Source organism: Pleurodeles waltl, chromosome 4_2 (assembly GCF_031143425.1).
Source record: "Pleurodeles waltl isolate 20211129_DDA chromosome 4_2, aPleWal1.hap1.20221129, whole genome shotgun sequence".
NCBI lineage: Eukaryota > Metazoa > Chordata > Amphibia > Caudata > Salamandridae > Pleurodeles > Pleurodeles waltl.
In genome coordinates this window covers 1003429614-1003449278 of record NC_090443.1, presented here as the reverse complement: position 1 = coordinate 1003449278, position 19665 = coordinate 1003429614, and the positions used below count along the sequence as shown (strand labels likewise).

Genomic DNA, 19665 nt, shown 5'->3' with positions numbered 1-19665 from the left:
GGAATGACTGTTCGTTTCTGTTTCTTGCGTTCATTCTCATTGTAAAGTATCATGTATTGAAGGGAAATGGCATGTCTAGTCAAAGCAGGGGGGACATTCTTTTGTTTAGGTTGTATTCATACTAACTGCATTTTATAGGTATAGGTGGGAAATGTAGTGTTGGTAAGAGGAAAGGTCAAACTTGTTATTTGATCAACTGATTTCCTCTATCCTTGTAAGCAGTTACCCCTACACCACGGTTAGTGATGTGCAAGTAGTCCTTATGTGTATAATGTACATCCACTTCCTGACTGAAAACTGATGTCCACCTGCAGAGAGTCAAGCGCTTGGGCTGACTCTCACATTGGGAGGGAACAAGTTGTATAGAGGGTTCAGTTACAGTCTGTGTCTTCCTTGCATGCTGCCAGAAGATACGAAGGAGGGGTGTGCTGTGTGTTGCACTAGGAAGCCTATGGCCCTGGTTAATGCATATTGAAGGTCCCCAAATGTGACTTATTTTTACTTTTTATGCCCGCCTGTCTCTGAGTGCTTGAAGCCCCTATTAAAGATTGTCACACTCTTGCCTTTAATTGTTTGCCTTTGGATGGAATTAAGTTTCTTCATCATAATACATGCAAATTGAGCATTTTATGTGTGCAGGCAAATATACCACATTGGTAGACGTGCAATTGCATCAACTACAAAATCCCACTGACTATTCTACCTACATAGGAATTAAGCAATCATTTCCACAAGGCACTTTATAATAGCAACCACTATAAAAAAATAAAACTTTTTCTAAAATGCTCTTTCTTTTGCTTGCAGGGTGCCGTTTGACCTGTAGTGGAGGCAGTATTGTTTTACAAAGGGGAGCCATGGTCACACATGGCTGTTGAGTTTCCAGATAGGGGTGACGTTAAGGGTAGCAGTGAACAATGGTGGCTGGAAAAGTCTAACACTATTGTGGTGTACATAAGCTGTACGTTTGCACAGATCGAGTAGCAAAAAGATATTGCTTCTGTTGTATCCGGAAGAAAGGGTTTGAAGTATTTTTCTCTGCATAAAAATGTATTCAACAAGGGGACATATTTTAGAGCATAATGTCTACCTAAACGTTCTAAAAAGACATGGGTTTAACATATGCACTCCTGGCACAGTCCAGTGGCCATGCAAGCCTGATCCTCATACGTGGGGATTGCCCTCTCCCAAAAAATTTAAAACTGCAGCCACAACCCTTGTCAAAACCTGTTCAGAAGGCCACAGGGCTATGGGCTTCTGCTGGGCCACAACCATGGTGGTTGGATGTCTCTGCCTATTCTGTTCTGGGGTCTATCCGACTATGTCTTTGCAAACTGGGCCAAGTGCAATACCTCTGCACTTGACTCTCAGCGTAGCGGGCAATTATCTAAGGAAGATAGTGCAGGGGTAGAGACTTAGAACTCAAGCAGTTAAACACCAGGCACAATAAGTTACTGTCCAGACCAGGTATTGTCTTGTTAAAAAGAGGTGTACTTTGATCTCAACTATTGCACACATTAATGGGGGGTCAGCTATGTTGCACCACTATAGGGCTCTAGCCAAGTTCTACAGCAATGTCATACCAGACAATAGAGTTCTATCAGCAGTGAAAATATCGAAGGCAACTTCTCTGTTCAGTCTGTTCAGCATCCCGTACGTCAGTCCATATCATATAGAACGGAAAAGGGTTGTCATTGGCAACTGTTACTCTCGCTAACATAAATAATTATTCTGAGTCCAAGAAAAGGCTTTCAGTTTCTACATTCAGAGTTGTGTTACCTTCCTTGTTTGCAAACAGTGCAGGAGTAGGTGCTGCACCCTTTGTAGTCACACACTCAGTGCCTCATCCAGTGGGCATGAGATTGTGGGCAGCGATGATGTCTCCCAGGTTTTGACATGCGATGCAGGACAACATGGCATGCCTCTAGAATGATCACCCGTCTTCGTCAGTGGTGGCCCCCAGGGCAGTGGATGTCCTCTGCTTTGACATTGTTCTTGGAAGTCGCAGGACTCAAAACACTTCTTGGGCAGCTGCAGAACAGCTCCCTCGAGTCACGCTGCAGCGATGCCTGTGATGCTAGAGGGGCATGCTGTTGCTTGGGGTTGGGGATACTTCACATGGTTTGCCACAAACTATCTAGGGAAGCCACGAGACTCCTCATTGTTCAGGGCAGTGTCACTTTCACTTCCTTTAACAAGTCCACTCTCCTAGATGACCCACTCAGGAATCATGGCTGGGCTCCTCCTGGACAGTCTCTCCTCATGGCACAACCCTTCGCTATCTGAGTAGGAAGGGAAGCTTCTAGGCAGATCCACAGCTTTGTGGCAAGTTGTGCAGATTTAAGGAGATGTCCTCTTGCCTCTGGGACACTGGCAGCCCAACAAACATCAGCCCTGGAATACAGTATCTCTTCGAGTGCTCTGTGGAGCGCTCCCTTCATTGGTCAAAAAGATTTTTGGGAACTGGAACAAAGTGAGATGGTTAGGGTCCCACCTTTATACTGGTTTTCCAGACAGGGTGTTTGGTCACTGTCCGAGTCAAAGAACAAGGTTGGTTCTTTATGGTTTAAGTTTGGTTCTTTTTCAAATTTCGGTTTTTGACTTCAGTGCAGACAGTCTTTATGACTGGTGATTGGGCTCACAATGTGGTGATGATGCCGGCTCCAGGCAGAAGTGCCAAAAATATGGACAAAGTGGAGTGGGAAATCTCTGTCCTGGACTGTCATCAGCTTTTCTGAAGTAGCACTCTGGTAGAGACGAAAAGGGGTAGGCCATGCCAGAAACCACCCTACCTAAAACAACAGAATTTGCTACTTTACTACCATTCCCTCGCACTCCCCATTCAATCAAATGGCACTACTCAGGGAGGACCACTTAGCAATTCCTGCTACAAGGGCCTCATTGAATTTCTAAAGTCAGCCCAATGTCCATCATCCTCCTTTCAGCTTCAAAGATGCAGCTAGTACATGTGCACTCTCTGGGGAAGCTTTATCCCCACCCCCATGTTGTGCCATGTAAAATAGATCTCTCTGGTCGATGTCCAGCTACCGTCCAGGATGCCAGAGCTAGGGCTTCGGTCCCGCATGTAGACAGAACTTCGTATGAGGTGGCCTGTAGGCATACCCTTCTATCTGTATCAGAAAAAAGGTCTGTTCAGTATGATACACCAAAATAATGGTACGCTGCTAACAATCCATGGCAAGGATAGTAGTCCTATGTCAAGCTAGAGGGTATACTCGGTGCATCTCTCCTCTACTGCTATACTTGTATCCTACACAATCCTGACTCCCCAAAGCTACAGTATACCTGGACTCACACTTTGCTGACAGAATTGAAGTAAAATAATCCACATCAGCTCTGCTGGTACCAGAGTCCTCCTCCTTGACTGTCCTGCCAGATACTTCCCTTCTGTTCTGCAGCTCTCCACCTCTTCCCCCTCCTCCTTCAGCCCCCTGGCACTGAGGCCCTTAGATCTCTAGCCATCAGGACTGACTACCTCAAAGAGCTCTCCTCCAGCCTATTATCTGCAGTACATCAAAGGGTATTTGCCAGCACTCTGACCTAGATACACTGCACACAGGTGACTCTAGGCTTATCTATGCCTCTAGTGTTCCACGCCTGCTGCTACAAGATGATGACCCTGCACATGCTGAGGTGAACCAAGAAGACAAATTAACTTGGATTTTATACACCTTAAAATGCAAGCAATTGATTCTGCTACAAAGTCCCAGTTGCAAGATTTGCACCACTTTAGAAAATAAGGTGCTTGTGTTTTAATCTTCAATGAATGCAATTTCTTTCCGGTGCTGTTTCATCTGCACACCAGCCTAGGGTTCCTGGGCTCACCAGGAAGATACAGAAACAAGAACCCGGGGTTCGGACTGGAGGAAGCATGGAGACTTTTGGCCCTCTATTAAGTTTGCCCCTCTTTATCCACCTACCTTCAACTTAAATGAATGTATAGTTGTTGTAAACACTCGCAGCATAAACCATAATCAATAGTTCGATGACACGCTGCCTTATTTCGTATTCTCCTGCCTTACAGCACTTCGCTCCTTGACTGTTTTCTTCAAAACATTAAAGCCTGGATGTCTCCCTGCTGATTTATACATAACGCTCTCAAATCTGTATATCTCTGTATCTCCCTTCTTGTTCTACCACCCCAGTTTAATCCCGGTTGGGCTCTTTCAACATGCTTGACAGCACTCCATCTATCATGGAATGAACAAAATCCCTTCTTTTGTTTCCTGATTCTGATCCTCGCCTCCACACATGCATCAGCGACGATGCGGAAAAGGCCCACGAGCAGTAAAGACTGCCTTGAGACCTGACACCCATGGGCGTAGGAAGTGTGGGGGACGCGGGGGATGTATCCCCCCCCCAGATTTTGGAGGACGGGGGACGAAGGTGGGGGGGGACAGGGGACAAAAAAAATTCCCCTCTCACTTCTATTGTTCAGAGGGCCATTAGCGCACAAAAGCACTACTTATAATAGCCCTGTACCGACCATCCTCCAATCTGATGGTAACAGAATGAAGGTGAGTCCGGAGGCCCCCTGCGCCCTCTGCCCTTTTGTTTGTCCTGTTCACAGCTGTGGGCATTAATGGTGCTCATAACAACAAAGGGCACGAGGAGGAGAAAAGAGTTTTTGATGATTACTGTCTGCATCACCTGCTGCCGCCTTGAAGAGGAGCACTTTAGGACGCCTTCAAGAGGAATTGCAAGACAATGAGGAAGATCTAAAGAGGAAAAATAGTCCCACTCACCCTGATGCCTGCAGGCTAGAAAGGAGACTCTGTGAAACACAATATTTGTATTTGCCTAAGATCACACCAGTTGGTGAAACAGTGAAGTTGAGATTGAGCCCAGATTTGACCTTTTCACACAACAATTTAGCTATTATAAGGATATATTTTTCTAACATTTATGTTTAATGTTTTGTTATCTAGGTAATGAAGGGCTTGATTACAGCTTGGCTAACAGGGAGAAGCCATATTTCATTTTGGAGCGTTATGCCTAGCGTTATTATTTATGTTGTTGTTATCGTTACATACTTAAGCATATTGAAGTATATTATCTTTTCTCTATCTTTTCTTCACTCTACTCTGAAACAATCTACCCTATACCACTGCACCCTACACCACTTTTCTCCACTCTGTGCTACTCTACGCCACTGCAATCTATGCTGTACCACTCCACTCTACACCACTCTACACTACGCCACTGTAATCTATGCTATTCTACTCTAACCAGAGTACACTACACCCCTGCACTCTGCCAGTGCACTCTTCACCACTTTACTCAAAACCAATGCACTCTATGCCACTGCACTCTATGCCAATCTACTCTGCACCACAGCACTCTATTCAACTGCTTTCAATGCCGACGTACTCTGCGCCACAGCACTCTATGCCACTGCACTCTATGCCACTCTACAACACACCACTGTACTCTGCGACCCTCTAATCTGCAACATTGCGCTTTCTGCCACTGAACTCCATGCCACTGTACTCTGCACCACTGCACTCAATGCCACTGTACTCTGTCCCACTCCACTCTTTTCTGCACCACTCCACTGTAGGGCACTTCATTCTGCTTTGAAATCATCTCCTCTATGCCACTGCAATCTACGCAACTCCACTCTATGCTATGCCAGTCCAATCTACCCTGCACCACTCCAATGTACCCTGTGCCACTCCAATGTACCCTGTGCCACTCCAATCTGCTCTGCACCGCCATATGCTACTGCACTCTACATCACTATGCTCCTCTCTGCAACTATCTACTCTTCACCACTATACTGTACTCTGCAGCAGTCTACTCTATGCCGCGGCACTCTATGCAACTCTTTTCTACTCTGCACCACTGTACTCTACGCCACTCCTTTACTCTGCATCACTCTACATCACTGCACTCTATGCCAATGCATTCTGTGCCACTCTGCTCTACACCACTGCCCTTTATGACACTCTACTCTGCTACACTGCACTCTGCCACTAAACTATACTCCTCTCTACTCTGCACCGCTCAACTATATGCCACTCTACTGCACTCTACACCAATGTACTATATGCCACTACACTGTAGGCCACTCTACTCTGCATCACTGCACTCCACCACTACACTCTACACCAGTCTACTCTACCTTGCACCACTCCACTCTACGATGCACCACATCACTCTGACACAGCACTCTGAACCACTGCAATCTATGATGTGCCACACCACTCTACCATGCACTGCATCATTCTATGACACAGCACTTTGCCCGACTGCACTCCACACCACTGCAATCTATGATGTGCCACTCCACTCTGCTCCCCTCTACTCTTCACCACTCTACACTAATGCACTGTACGCTAAACCAGTGCAGTCTTCACCAATGCACTCTACACCACTTTACTCAAAACCAATGCACCATATACCACTACACTCTACACCAATCTACTTTGCACCACTGTACTTTATGCCACTTCACTCTAGACAACCAAACTCCACTCTGACACTTCACTCTGACATTACACTCCATGATACTAGACGCTGAAACTCTATTCCATTAAATTCTAACACTTTCTCCACTCTGTAACTCCCTACACAACTCCCTATAGGCCACTTCATTCCACTTTACTCCACTCTATACCACTCCACGCCACTCTATGCCACTTCAATCTATGATACTCTACGCCACTGCACAACCATGTATGCCACTCTACTATACAACAATGTACTATGCTCAACAACACTCTACGCAACTTTCTCTATGCCACTTCACGTTACTTTACTCTATGCCATTTCACTCTTCTTTATGCCTTTCCACTCTATGACACTCTGCCACTCCACTCTATGACACTCTATTACACTGTGACACTACTCCACTCTACTACTACTTTATGGCATTGGCGCTTGATTAGAGATTCAGATCTCTGTTGATTGCCTTCTCACTCATATGAGACGCGAGTCAGATTTATCTTCGCCGTTTCGGTTACAAGCACTCTGTAACCCTTTTAACTCAAGCTTAAGGAAGGCTTAGGATGATTCTGATACTTGTCTAGGGGATCGAAATATCGACGGCCAAAGTACCTTGACTTGAATTTGTGATATTATATATAAATTGGCATAAGCATAGGCACTATGAGCTAATGACTTCTAGATTCACTATTTGAGTCATTCATGTAAAAGTCGGGGTATAAAAGCTTGTAAATCATTATTGTGGATGCTAACCTTGTAGGAAAGTAGCCTCTTTCTAGCTTGGTTACCCACACTTTTGGCCTGTTTGCCAGTGTGTTTGAGTGTGTCTACTGGGATCCTGCTAATCAGGACCCCAGTAGTTATGCTCTCTCCCTTAAATTATGGTTGTTGCATACTGGTAACCCAGTATTTCACCCACAATTGGCATACTGGTGCCTCCTTATAAGTCCCTAGTATATGGTACTTAGGTACCCAGGGCATTGGGGTTCCAGGGGATCCCTATGGGCTGCAGCATTTCTTTTGCCACCCATAGGGAGCCCATGCAAAAGGCTTCTGCAGGACTGCAATTGCAGCCTGCGTGAAAAGGTGCATGCACCCTTTCACTGCCATTTACACTGCACCAGGTCACTTATAAGTCACCCCTATAGCAGGCCCTCCAGCCCTGAGGGCAGGGTGCAGAGTACCTGTGTGTGAGGGCACCCCTGCACTAGCAGAGGTGCCCCCACGACCTCCAGGACCATTTTCAGAGACTTCTTGAGTGCGGGGATGCCATTTTACACGTGTACTGGAAATAGGTCACTACCTATGTCCAACTACATAATGGTAACTCCGAACATAGGTATGTTTGGTATCAAACATGTTGGAATCATACCCCAAGGCTTTTGCAAGCATTGGTTGTATGATTTCATGCACTCTGGGGGCTCCTTAGAGGACCCCCAGTATTGCCATTCCAGCCTTCTGAGGTTTTCCAGGTAGCCCCAGCTGCTGCCACCTCTCAGACAGGTTTCTGCCCTCCTGTTGCTTGAAAAGCTCAAGCCCAGGAAGGCAGAACAAAGGATTTCCTTTGGGAGAGAAGTGTTCCACCCTCTTCCTTTGCAAATAGGTGTTACAGGCTTGGGAGAGGTAGCTTCCTTCCCCAGGCCACTGGAAACGCTTTGAATGGCACATTTAGTGCCCTCCTTGCATAATCCAGTCTACACCGGTTCAGGTACCCCCAGTCCCTGCTCTGGCACGAAACTGGACAAAGGGAAGGGGAGTGACCACTCCCCTGTCCATCACCACCCCAGGTGTGGTGCTCAGAGCTCCTCCAGAGGGTCCCTGGATTTGGCCATCTTGGATTACAAGTTGGCAGCGAACTCTGGAAGCATCTGAGTGGCCAGTGCCAGCAGGTGGCGTCAGAGCTGTCCCCTGATAGGTTACCTGTTTAGCTGACCAATCCCCCTTTCCGGGCTATTTAGGGTCTCTCCTTTGGGAGGTTCTTCAGATTCGGATTGCAAGACTCCAGCAGGAATCCTCTGCATCCTTTACTTCACCTTCTCACCGAAGAAATGCACCTGGACCCTCCAGGAACTCCACAAACTGAAACAAAGAAGCAAAGACGACTTCTGCAACATTGTATCTTCAGCTCTGGCCAGCAAATGCAGCTGTTCCCCGGTCGTGCATCCTCAGAGGACAGCCGGTCTTCAGCCTGCACTAAAAGAATGAAGGAATCTCCCTTGGAGTGAAGGAGTCACTCCTCTGCTTCAGCCGGCACCTCTCTGCAATAACAACCATCTGCGTGGGTCCCCTCTCCTGATGAGTTGCATGGATTCTGCATCACGGGTGGTTGACTGAAGTGGTCCCGATGGTCCTGACGTCCTACTGTCCAATTTTGGTGGAGGTAAGAGCTTGCCTTCCCACGCAAGACAGTACCCCTGTGCACCACGTGTTTTTCAGTTGCCAAGGCTTGTTGGCATCTTTCTATGAAATTCTTTGTGCACAATGTAGCTCCGGCCCCCAGCACTCTTTGCTGCGATGAACAGCTTCCTGAGTGGTTCTTTGGCAGCATGGGATCCTTTGATTTTGTGCTGCGTGGGCCTCCTTTTGCAACTCCTTTGTCCCCGTGCTGGGGGACTCCTGTGTGCACTGCCTGGTCTTCTGTGGGCTCTCTGAGTTGCTGAGAGCCCTCTCTGACTCCCCCTCCTGGGTAGAGTCCACCAGGTCCCTCCTGGTCCTGGCAGTGCCATTTTCCGCTAACCGTGAGCTTTGCGTGTGCCAAGGCTTGTTGGCGGAATCCAGCGAGGCAAACCAGACTGCAGTCATCCATCCTGTGTGGGATATCATCTGAACCAACCAGGAACCCGCATCCATCTTCTTGCGTGCAGTACTGACTGTTGTTCTTCACCAGTGGTTCTTCTTTTGCACCTTGATTCGGGTTAGCAGGGGCTCCTGTCCTCCTGGACTCTTCTGTGCTTCTTGGACTTAGTCCCATTCTTCCACAGGTCTTTAGGTCCAGGAATCTACCCTTTGTGTCTTGAAGTCTCTTCTGGTTCTTGCATTATCTTCTTTCTCGTGTTCTTGTGTGTTATAGGATAGTTACTGTGATTTACTCCTGCTTTCTTGGGCTCTGAGGTGGGTTCTATTACTTACCTTTGATGTTTTCTAATACTCCCAGCACCCCTCTACACACCACACTTGCCTAGGTGGGAAACCAACATTAACATTCCACGGTGTTAGTATATGGTTTGTGTTTCACCTAGGCCCATTTCTAACCATTGTGATTTTCACGAATTGCACGGTTTTCTAACTGTTTTTATTGCTATTACTGCATACTAGTGTATATAATTGGTGTATTACTTATCTCCCAAGGGAGTATAGTCTCTATGGTATTTTTGACATTTGTGTCACTAAAATAAAGTACCTTTATTTTTGTAACACTAAGTATTTTCTTTCATGTGTGTGAGTATTGTGTGACTACAGTGGTATTGCATGAGCTTTGCATGTCTCCTAGATAAGCCTTGGTTGCTCAGCTACAGCTACCCCTAGAGAGCCTGGCTTCTAGACACTGCCTACATTTTACTAATAAGGGATAACTGGACCTGGTATAAGGTGTAAGTACCATAGGTACCCACTACAAACCAGGCCAGCCTCCTCCACACCACTGTACTATATAGGTTACTTTTTACATTTTTCTTGTAATTGGTGACATTTACAGATAACTTGTGTAATGCCTGAATACCAGTCTTTCTCGATTTCCTCTGTTGATGTTTTCCCACTACATTTGCTCTTTTATATTTTGATTGAATAAATGCATGACACATTCCATTTGCATACTACTTTAATATCATTTTTTATGGGAGTGGTGTTGCATTTTATTCAAGGGACCCCTGTTCCTTTAAAGTTAGTTTCCTGCTCCATTCTAGGACACTCTACTTACTCCATGACACTACGCCACACCGGTCGATGACACATCATTCTCCTTTATGCCATTAACTTTGAGCCATGCTGAATAGTAGTCGTACTAGTGTACAGCATGGCTAAAACACATTGGCAAAGGCAATAGAACTTGCATAGGCAAGACCTATTGGCTTTGCCAATGCTTGTTTATAAGGTATGAACTTCAAGGTGACTTGCAATATCCTTATGTACGCAGGGGGTATTTTACCCCATATAATACATGATCACACCACCAACTTTCCCACAAACCACTTAAAACCTTTGTGCATAGCTTCTGTCATTCCAAGCTGTTAAAGTAGAGCAGAAGAAAGAAAAGCAACATTCAATTTTTTTGCTTTAAACAGCTGCATTAATTATGCTCTCTGACCTGATCTGCCTTTCACCTTGGCTGCTAGCTCTGGCAGAAGGCATTGTAATGTCAGAACTCGACTGTAATAAAACTATCATAGTCATTTTCTGATGTCTTTTCTTTTTAATCAGCGACTTGGTGCATCACAAACAGCTGATTCTAAAGAAATTAGTGACTGCAGTTTACAGAGATTAAAGAATCCATCTTTATATAGCCTGTAACTCCAAGAGCGTCTTCAGTTGAAATGCTTCTAGTTATGACTAATGTGGAGCTGAGCTTCCCAAGATCACACACAGGAGTAGAAGTGTTATTAGAACTGTGGTTTCCGAGCACAGCTTACAGCTGTTGTACCTAATCGCTTTTGATATCTCCAGTGCGGTTCCAATTGGCATGAGGCGAAGGGCATGATGGGTGTGGGACGCAAAGGGCATGTTCTTCCTTTTTACCCTCCTACCTTTATTTGCTTGGTGCATGAAGATGCAAGGTTAATCAACATGTTATTTTCACATTTGAGCTAATTACTTTGTGATTGTAAATAACAATAAAAGATACTTTCAGACTGTGAAAACATGCCTTCCTTTCTCCCTATTTCACTTCTAATATATATGATTGTGTATATTTATCGGAGCCTGCAGTTCGCAAACAACAAGCGATTTGTATAGGGTTGATTGAAAGTCCCCAAGGCTGTCCCTGTCCCCCCCAGAAATGTATTGTCTCCTACGCCCCTGCTGACACCCCTTTTCAGCTAAGCATGACTTATTTCAGATTGTATTCCGGGTGTTTGTTTCAGTGTATTAAGGTGACTCCGAGGGTGTGGTCGTAGTCTTGCTTTGTTTGTGGGTTCTGTCTGTTTTATCGTAGCCTAACCGGTCTGCCTGAAGGTGGTGCCTTTCTGGTGTGTTCGGTGGAAGCTTCCATACTGTAGTTAACCTGGGCAGCCTGTAGGTTTGCACTATATACAGGACAACCTTTTTTCATCAGTGTAATGAATGCCTCCACGCTGTCTGTTCTTTCTATACCCCCCCCCCCTTCCACCCGCCTCTCCTCGCCCACACCCCCAACCCAAAAACACACACCGGTGAAGGAAAAGGTTCCACCCTAGAAAAAATACTACAAAGCTACCTGGACTTCAACATACAGGGTTCTTTCACCTGCTTATTCCCTTGTGTAGCACACCTGACCCTGCACAAAACCCCCAAATTACATTTTCCATATTAGTGACACTGAGCAAATGCGCAGCGGAAAACGATCATGCAGAACTACATCATGAGTCACAGGAAGCAAGAGACTGACGTTCCTAGCGTAGGACCTAACATTTAGGACACACGTGACATAGTTAATGGGAACCCAAAAATAAATATTTCAAAATAATGCAAACATCTGTGATCTGAAAAACGAATAAATAAAACTAGAAGGTTCTTCATTTCCAACACAGTCCCCAGCTTCTCCACATTGTCATGCAATCTGCAAGAGACACTAAGACAAACAGCAAGGGACCCTCCTCCCCTTCTGTTCGAAGATGAATGTGAACCTGGTTATTCAACCTTCTGAACCCTGCAGGCACAGACGTCCTATCCTGTCTAGACGAAGACACCCATTATCATGAAAAGATGTGCACAATAGGGCTACTGGCACTTACCTAACTCTGTAATTCAGATGATTGCTTCACGGACAGCTGAACGCAGCACATGGTTATTAACATGTTTATTCTTTGCTTGTCTTACCAACCCTGAATGTTCTTATCACATACTTTAAGATGAAACTGGAGAGTTAAATAAGTGTTTCTGAAGTTTACTAGACATATATTTCTCTTCACTTGTTGATGTATTCATTGTGATTGTACTACATAAACATATATGTACCTGTTTTTCAGTCCTACTTCTGCTGAATTTGTTTCTTTCTCAGACTCCAAAATGGAAGCAGATCACTCTTCTCTATAAAGGAAGAATGTAATTTATCTTTTTAATAACTGCCTGCGCTAAAGCCCTTTATATTTTTTAAGCCAACAAATTGTATGATCTAACCTAACTAAGATTTCTCACTGCCAATTCTTACGTTTTTGCCTGTTTCTTTTATACTGTATTCAAAGCAGAATAGCTACATCTATGCTGCTGCTGGGCTACATCTGTGCTGCTGCTGGGCTACATCTGTGCTGCTGCTGGGCCTTTTTTTTGGCTATTTGGGATAGTTCGTGCTTAGGCCTTCATAACCTTTTGTTCACATAAGCTACCCATGCCAAATTTGCGTCCTTTTTTACAACATCCTAGGGATTCAAAAGGTACCCAGAGTTTGTGTGCTCCCCTGGAGTAGACCAAGAAATTAGCTAAAATGCAGCAAAAGTTTAGTTTTTTACAGAAAAATGTGGAAAAACGGCCTGCAGAAGAAAGCTTGTGGATTTTTCCCTGAAAATGGCACCAACAAAGGGTTTGTGTTGCTAAAATCACCATCTTCCCAGCTTTCGGGAACAGGCAGACTTGAATCAGAAAACCACATTTTTCAACACAGTTTTGGCATTTTACTGGGACATACCCCATGTTTTCTATTTTTTGTGTTTTCAGCCTTCTTCCAGTTAGTGACAGAAATGGGTGTGAAACCAATGCTGGATCCCGGACAGCTAAACATTTCTGAAAAGTAGACAAAAGTCTGAATTCAACAAGGGGGTCATTTGTGTAGATCCTTCAAGGTTTTTCTACAGAAAGTAACAGCTAAAATAAAAAAAATATTGAAACTGAGGTGAAAAAAATTAGCCGTTTCTGTCCACGTTTTCTTCTATAACTTTTTCCAACAATGGCAGATTTTTCAAAGCAATATATCGTTATGTCTGCTGGACTCTTCTGGTTGTGGGAATATATAGGGCTTGTTGGTTCATCAAAAACCCTAAGTACCCAGAGCCAATAAATGAGCTGCACCTTTAATGGGTTTTCATTGTATACCAGATATACAGCAATTCATTTGGTGAAATATAAAGTCACAAATAGGTATCAAAATGGGCATAAGATAAGGTTTTGAGAAGCAGTGGTTATTTGGACATCTCTGAATTCCGGGGTCCCCATACTAGCATGTGAATTACAGGGCATTTCTCAAATAGACGTCTTCACACAGTGTCTTACATTTGGAAGAAAAAAATGTATAGAAAGACAAGGGGCAATAACCCTTGTTCTTCTATTCTGTGTTCCCCCAAATCTCCCCATAAAAATGGTACCTCACTTGTGTGGGTAAGCCTACTGCCCGCAGCAGGAAATGCAACATGGACACATCACATTTTTACATTGAAACTGATGTGTTTTTTGGAAAGTGCCTCGCTGTGGATTTTGTCCTCTAGCTCAGCCAGCACCTAGGGAAACCTACTAAACCTGTGCATTTTTGAAAACTAGACACCTAGGGGAATCCAGGATGGGATGACTTGTGAGGCTCTCACCAGGTTCTGTTACCCAGAATCCTTTGCAAACCTCAAGATTTGGCATACAAAACACTTTTCCCTCAGATTTTGGAGCTGCAAAGTTCTGGAATCTGAGAGGAGCCTCAAACTTCCTTCCACCCAGCATTTCCCCAAATCTCCTGATAAAAATGGTACCTCACTTGTGTGGGTATGCCTAGTGCTCGCAACAGGAACTGCCACAAAACACAATGTGGACACATCACATTTTCCCCAAGAAAACAGACCTGGTTTTTGCAAAGTGCCTTGCTGTGGATTTTGGCCTGTAGCTCAGCCAGCACCTAGGGAAACCTAGCAAACCTATATATTTTTGGAAGACACCTAGCGGAATTCAGATGGGGTGACTCTGGGGCTCTCACCGAGTTCTGTTACCCAGAATCCTTTGCAAACCTCAAAGTTTGTCAAAAAAACACTTTTGCCTCAGATTTCGGTGCTGCAAAGTTCTGGAATCCGAGAGGAGCCACAAACTTCCTTCCACCTAGCATTTCCCCAAATCTCCTGATACAAATGGTACCTCACTTGTGTGGGTAGGCCTAGTGCATTTGTCAGGAATGGATCACACAACGGTCAATGTTAGTCCTTACATGAGAGCAATTGTTGACCCTGGGGTGATCCATTCCTGACGCAGGCACTTGATACAGGCACTCAAGTGGGGTAGCATTTTTATCAGGACAGGTGGGGAAACACTGGGTGGTAGGAATTGTGTGGATCCCAGCATATTCCTGTAGTTTGTATGACAGAAATAGAAGACAAAATAGAGTTTTTATTCAACATTTCATCTTTGCTTGGTATTCTGGGTAAGAATACTTTGGGGAATCCACACAAGTCACACCTAAGTAGACTACCCCGGGTGTCTAGTTTCCAGAAATGTCTAGGTTAGGTAGGTTTCCCTAAATGGCCGCCGAGCCCTCTACCAAAAATGTAGGTTCCTGCTGTACAAAACCAGGTTGTTTTGTGATAGATAATTTTGATGTCTCCAAAATAGGATTTGGGTGGTGGAATTTGTGGCTGAACTAAATTGGGGAGCTCCCTAGAGAGTAGTCTGTCTGTGCTTGCCAAAACATGCACCTGCTGTCTGGGTTGGGCTAACCCGCTGTTGTCCCGCTGCACAGACTGTGCTTGTGAAGGGACAGCAGGACTGTCGTCATCACCTTCCTCAGAATCACTTGAAGAGGAGTTGTCAGGGAAAATCACTCCCAGAGTCTGCGCCATTGTCCTATTTCTCAGATGCTGTCTCAGTATCTGCTGTCTCAGTCTTTGATCCTATGTCACAGCTGTCCTCCATAACCCTAGTTAGGGATTGAGCAGCAGACATCTAACGAGACATCTCTGCTACTTGCTAAACTCTTGCTCCAAAACACTATCCTATGTAAACAGTCACAAAAATGCTGTTGGCTGTGTTTGTGATGTGTGCAACAGTAAAGGTCAGTCACCTTACCTTTGCTTCTTCTCTCAATCGCCACGTTCTCTTAAGAAACTCAAAAAACAAAAAAGACACACTATTAATTCACCTTGTCACATACCAATTGTCAAAGTCTTTAGAGCCTCTGGCTAATACATTCATTATTGGTGCTCCCACTACCATGACCTCTTCCTCGGGTTCCCTCACTACCACCCAGCAAAAGTGCCCCTCCTCTCTCCATAGCCCCCCTCGCACATATATTTCATTTGTATTATAGCGCCGGTAATGGCTGGCTTACTAATCCACTCAGCTATTTACATAAAATACAGATTTGATCTTTGCAGTAGGCATATAAACCTTCTGCGCTACTTTATGGCATCAAAACTGCTACTAGACAAAAGTCATATCCTTTTGTAGCAGAAACATTTTCACAAGTTACTTGACTTTTTCATTGCTGTCTAAAAGCTACAGTTGAAACGTGTCCGTTCAGGGAAACCACACACACATTGACAAAAGTGTGTGTGTGTGTGTGTGTGTATGTGTGTGTGTGTATATATATATATATATATATATATATATATATATATATATATATATATACAGATTGTGACGTGACGTGAAAACAGATTGTCACTTCAGCGTCACAAATGGGGAGGCGGGGGAGAGAAGGAAGCTTTCGTGTCTCCCCAGGGGGTTTAAATAAAAAATCCTCTGGCGCAACACACCAGAGGATTTTTCTCAACACCCTCCCTGGTGTCGGCCACTGATCGTGAAAAGCACCTAAGAGGTTAAGGAAGTATTATTATTTTTTATTTCATAGTGAAGTGTTTTCCATTCTTACAAGAGAAACCCAGTAGCTTTTTCTTCTCATTTGAGCAGATCATTTTGTATGGTATTATATCCACTCTTTGACAGAGGTGCTTAGGGTTTGTGAGCATGAGTTTAGGTTTCAAGGTTTAATTTATGTGCCAGCACCTGGATAACTGAGACAACCTATATATGTTTGAATTGGCTTATAGGCTGCATGGGTTATCTCCATCTTTCTTAGTTATCTTGTTTTTGAGCCTGCCTGTGTCTTGCTGAGCCTTTATCTAGCTTGCTAGGCTGGCCTCTTTTTCCAAACTTATTTCTTTGTTGATGATCTTTTGTCTTCTGCTTCCCTAAAGGTGAAAAGGATTCCATGATCTTCGACTGTGCTGAATGCTATGATCCTGTAACGAAGCAGTGGGCAGCAGTGGCATCTATGAATCACCCACGATGTGGACTCGGAGTGTGTTCTTGTTTTGGAGGCATCTATGCACTGGGTAATATGGATAGCTCACTTTCCCAAAGAGTACTCCTTCCCCTGAAGCCTATTTGGCACAAGTTTGAACACCTAATTCTTTGTGTGCTAAGCTTCATTATCTGACAGCAGGTAGATCCTGACAAATGGGTGGTCTGGTGCAGACCTATCCCTGCTCTCTTCACTTTATCACAGTGGTGCAGGAAGTTCCAGGCCACATAGAGGTATTTACTGCTGAAACGACAGCAGTCTAATTCTAGCCCTTTGGTTGAAACAAGTTTGGATTTTCATTTCAGGTATTCCACAAACTTGAATGCGGATATATTTCACCCTTTAAATTTGTAGGGGTTCCTAAAGGCTCACTTATAATGCCCTAAAGAATGGGAGTCTTCAGATCTTTGTTGTTAAAATGGAGGTCTTCCACAAATGTATTCAAAGATTGAGGATCAGATTCAAATTGGTTTGCAAAATCACTTCACTGGAGATGTGAATTAAAAACAAGGCAATGTTTTAAGTGGGTATACAACAGTTGAAAGGAAACAAAAAATATAATCATTGTCTCTTACTGATGACAGCAAGTGCCATTTGATACCTTAATGGCCACTTAAATGAATATGTGAGTATGCTGTTTGTATGTTAAGTTATGTCTTATTTTGTGTTGTGGGAGGGCATTGTGTGATTTATCTTGATGGTTAGTGGTGTTGTACTTTAACGCCCAGCTGTATGGCATGTCTGTGCTGTGGTAGTTGAACAGTTATAATCGTTCGGTGGCTAGTTGTGTTATTATGGCATGTTAATGGGCCCCATTGAATCTATTTGAGACATATCTGAGTTATTATTTATTCCGCCTGAGACTTGTCAAGCAGCATTGCTTATGTGGCCAGGTTCCACTATGTATTTGTTAGAAACAAACAAATGAAATAAACATTTTGGTGAAGTCCCTCATGCAAAGGGCAAGAAACCTATGCACATGTTTGCCTTATAGGTTGGACATCATCAGCCCGGTGATGCTTTTTGTCTGTAGTTACAGCAAAGCAAAGCAAAGGTCTACTCTAATTCACATTATGCTCACCTTGTCCAAATCTATACATTGCCATTAACAGATTAATACCAGGAAAGAGCAATTGACAGTCCATTTGCCCCATTTTGTATAAACTCCACTAATTCCCTGTGGATTATTAAAACTCTAACCTTTCTACATTCAACCCAGAGTTTAATACTGGTGAAAAAGTTATACTTTCTTAAATACAAATATGATAACATATTGAGCAGAAGAAAAGACAAAAGGTTTATGTGAATTAAAGTGGGTGAAGTTGTTGAAAGTTACCTGAAGTGTAAGAAAGCAAACTCACACAGATCTATTAAACTTAGGAATGTCATTATTTACATGAAAGAGGACAAAATAACATCAATATTTCAAAATGACTGTCTTTTAGATTCTTATATAGCTAATATTTAGTAAGAGCTGTACACTAAATAAATAGATCATATTAAACTGTCTTCATTTTTGTAAGAAGCAGAGAACAATTAAATAAGTCCATGAAGTCTGTTTGAAACAATCTGATCCTGACTCTTATGGAACCATTTCAGCATTTATCAACATTAGAAAAAGTTGCAGGTCATGCTGTAGATGCTACTTTACAGTAGAAGATTAACCCCAAACTTCTGGCTTCCAAGCTAGAAAAATTGGTACATAACCTTAAAAACCCTCTGTAGGAAGTTGGCTCTGTATGTACTATTTCAAAGTAAGAAATAGCATGCACAGAGTCCAAGGGTTCCCCTTGGAGGTAAGATAGTGGCAAAAAGAGATAATTCTAATGCTCTATTTTGTGGTAGTGTGGTCGAGCAGTAGGCTTATCAGAGGGTAGTGTTAAGCATTTGTTGTACATACACACAGGCAATAAATGAGGAACACACACTCAAAGACAATTCGAGGCCAATAGGTTTTTGTATAGAAAAATACCTTTTCTTAGTTTATTTTAAGAACCACAGGTTCAAGATTTACACACAATACTTTAAATGAAAGGTATTTTACTCAGGTATCTTAGGAACTTTGAATCAACACAATATCATGTACAGGTTTAGCAAAAATGGCAATAAGATATTTTAAAATTAGACACAGTGCAATTTTCAACAGTTCCTGGGGGAGGTAAGTTTTGGGTAGTTTTGCAGGTAAGTAAACCACCTACAGGGTTCAAAGTTGGGTCCAAGGTAGCCCACCGTTGGGGGTTCAGAGCAACCCAAAAGTTACCACACCAGCAGCTCAGGGCCGGTCAGGTGCAGAGTTCAAAGTGGTGCCCAAAATGCATAGGCTTCAATGGAGAAGGGGGTGCCCCGATTCCAGTCTGCCAGCAGGTAAGTACCCTCGACTTCGGAGGGCAGACCAGGGGGGTTTTGTAGGGCACCAGGGGGGACACAAGTCAGCACAAAAAGTACACCCTCAGCGGCACGGGGGCGGCCGGGTGCAGAGTGCAAACAAGCGTCTGGTTTGTAATAGGTTTCAATGGGAGACCCAGGGGTCTCTTCAGCGAAGCCGGCAGGCAAGGGTGGGGGGCTCCTCTGGGTAGCCACCACCTGGGCAAGGGAGAGGGCCACCTGGGGGTCGCTTCTGCACTGGAGGTCGGATCCTTCAGGTCATGGGGGCTGCGGTGCAGTGCCTTTACCAGGCGTCGGGTTCTTGGAAGCAGGCAGTCGCGGTCAGGGGGAGCCTCTGGATTCCCTCTGCAGGCGTCGCTGTGGGGGCTCACGGGGGTCAACTCTGGCTACTCACGGGCTCGCAGTTGCCAGGGAGTCCT

At 44.2% G+C, this 19665-nt stretch overlaps 1 protein-coding gene across 1 annotated transcript in view; it reads left to right on the top strand.

The window, feature by feature from the left end:
• The window catches only part of IPP (intracisternal A particle-promoted polypeptide), an 84241-nt gene that overhangs the window by 34231 nt on the left and 30345 nt on the right, over positions 1 to 19665 (top strand). Inside the window, exon 7 of the mRNA XM_069232851.1 lies at positions 16755 to 16892. Within this exon, the coding sequence (XP_069088952.1) occupies positions 16755 to 16892 (138 nt within the window). The remainder of the gene's footprint in view (positions 1 to 16754; positions 16893 to 19665) is intronic.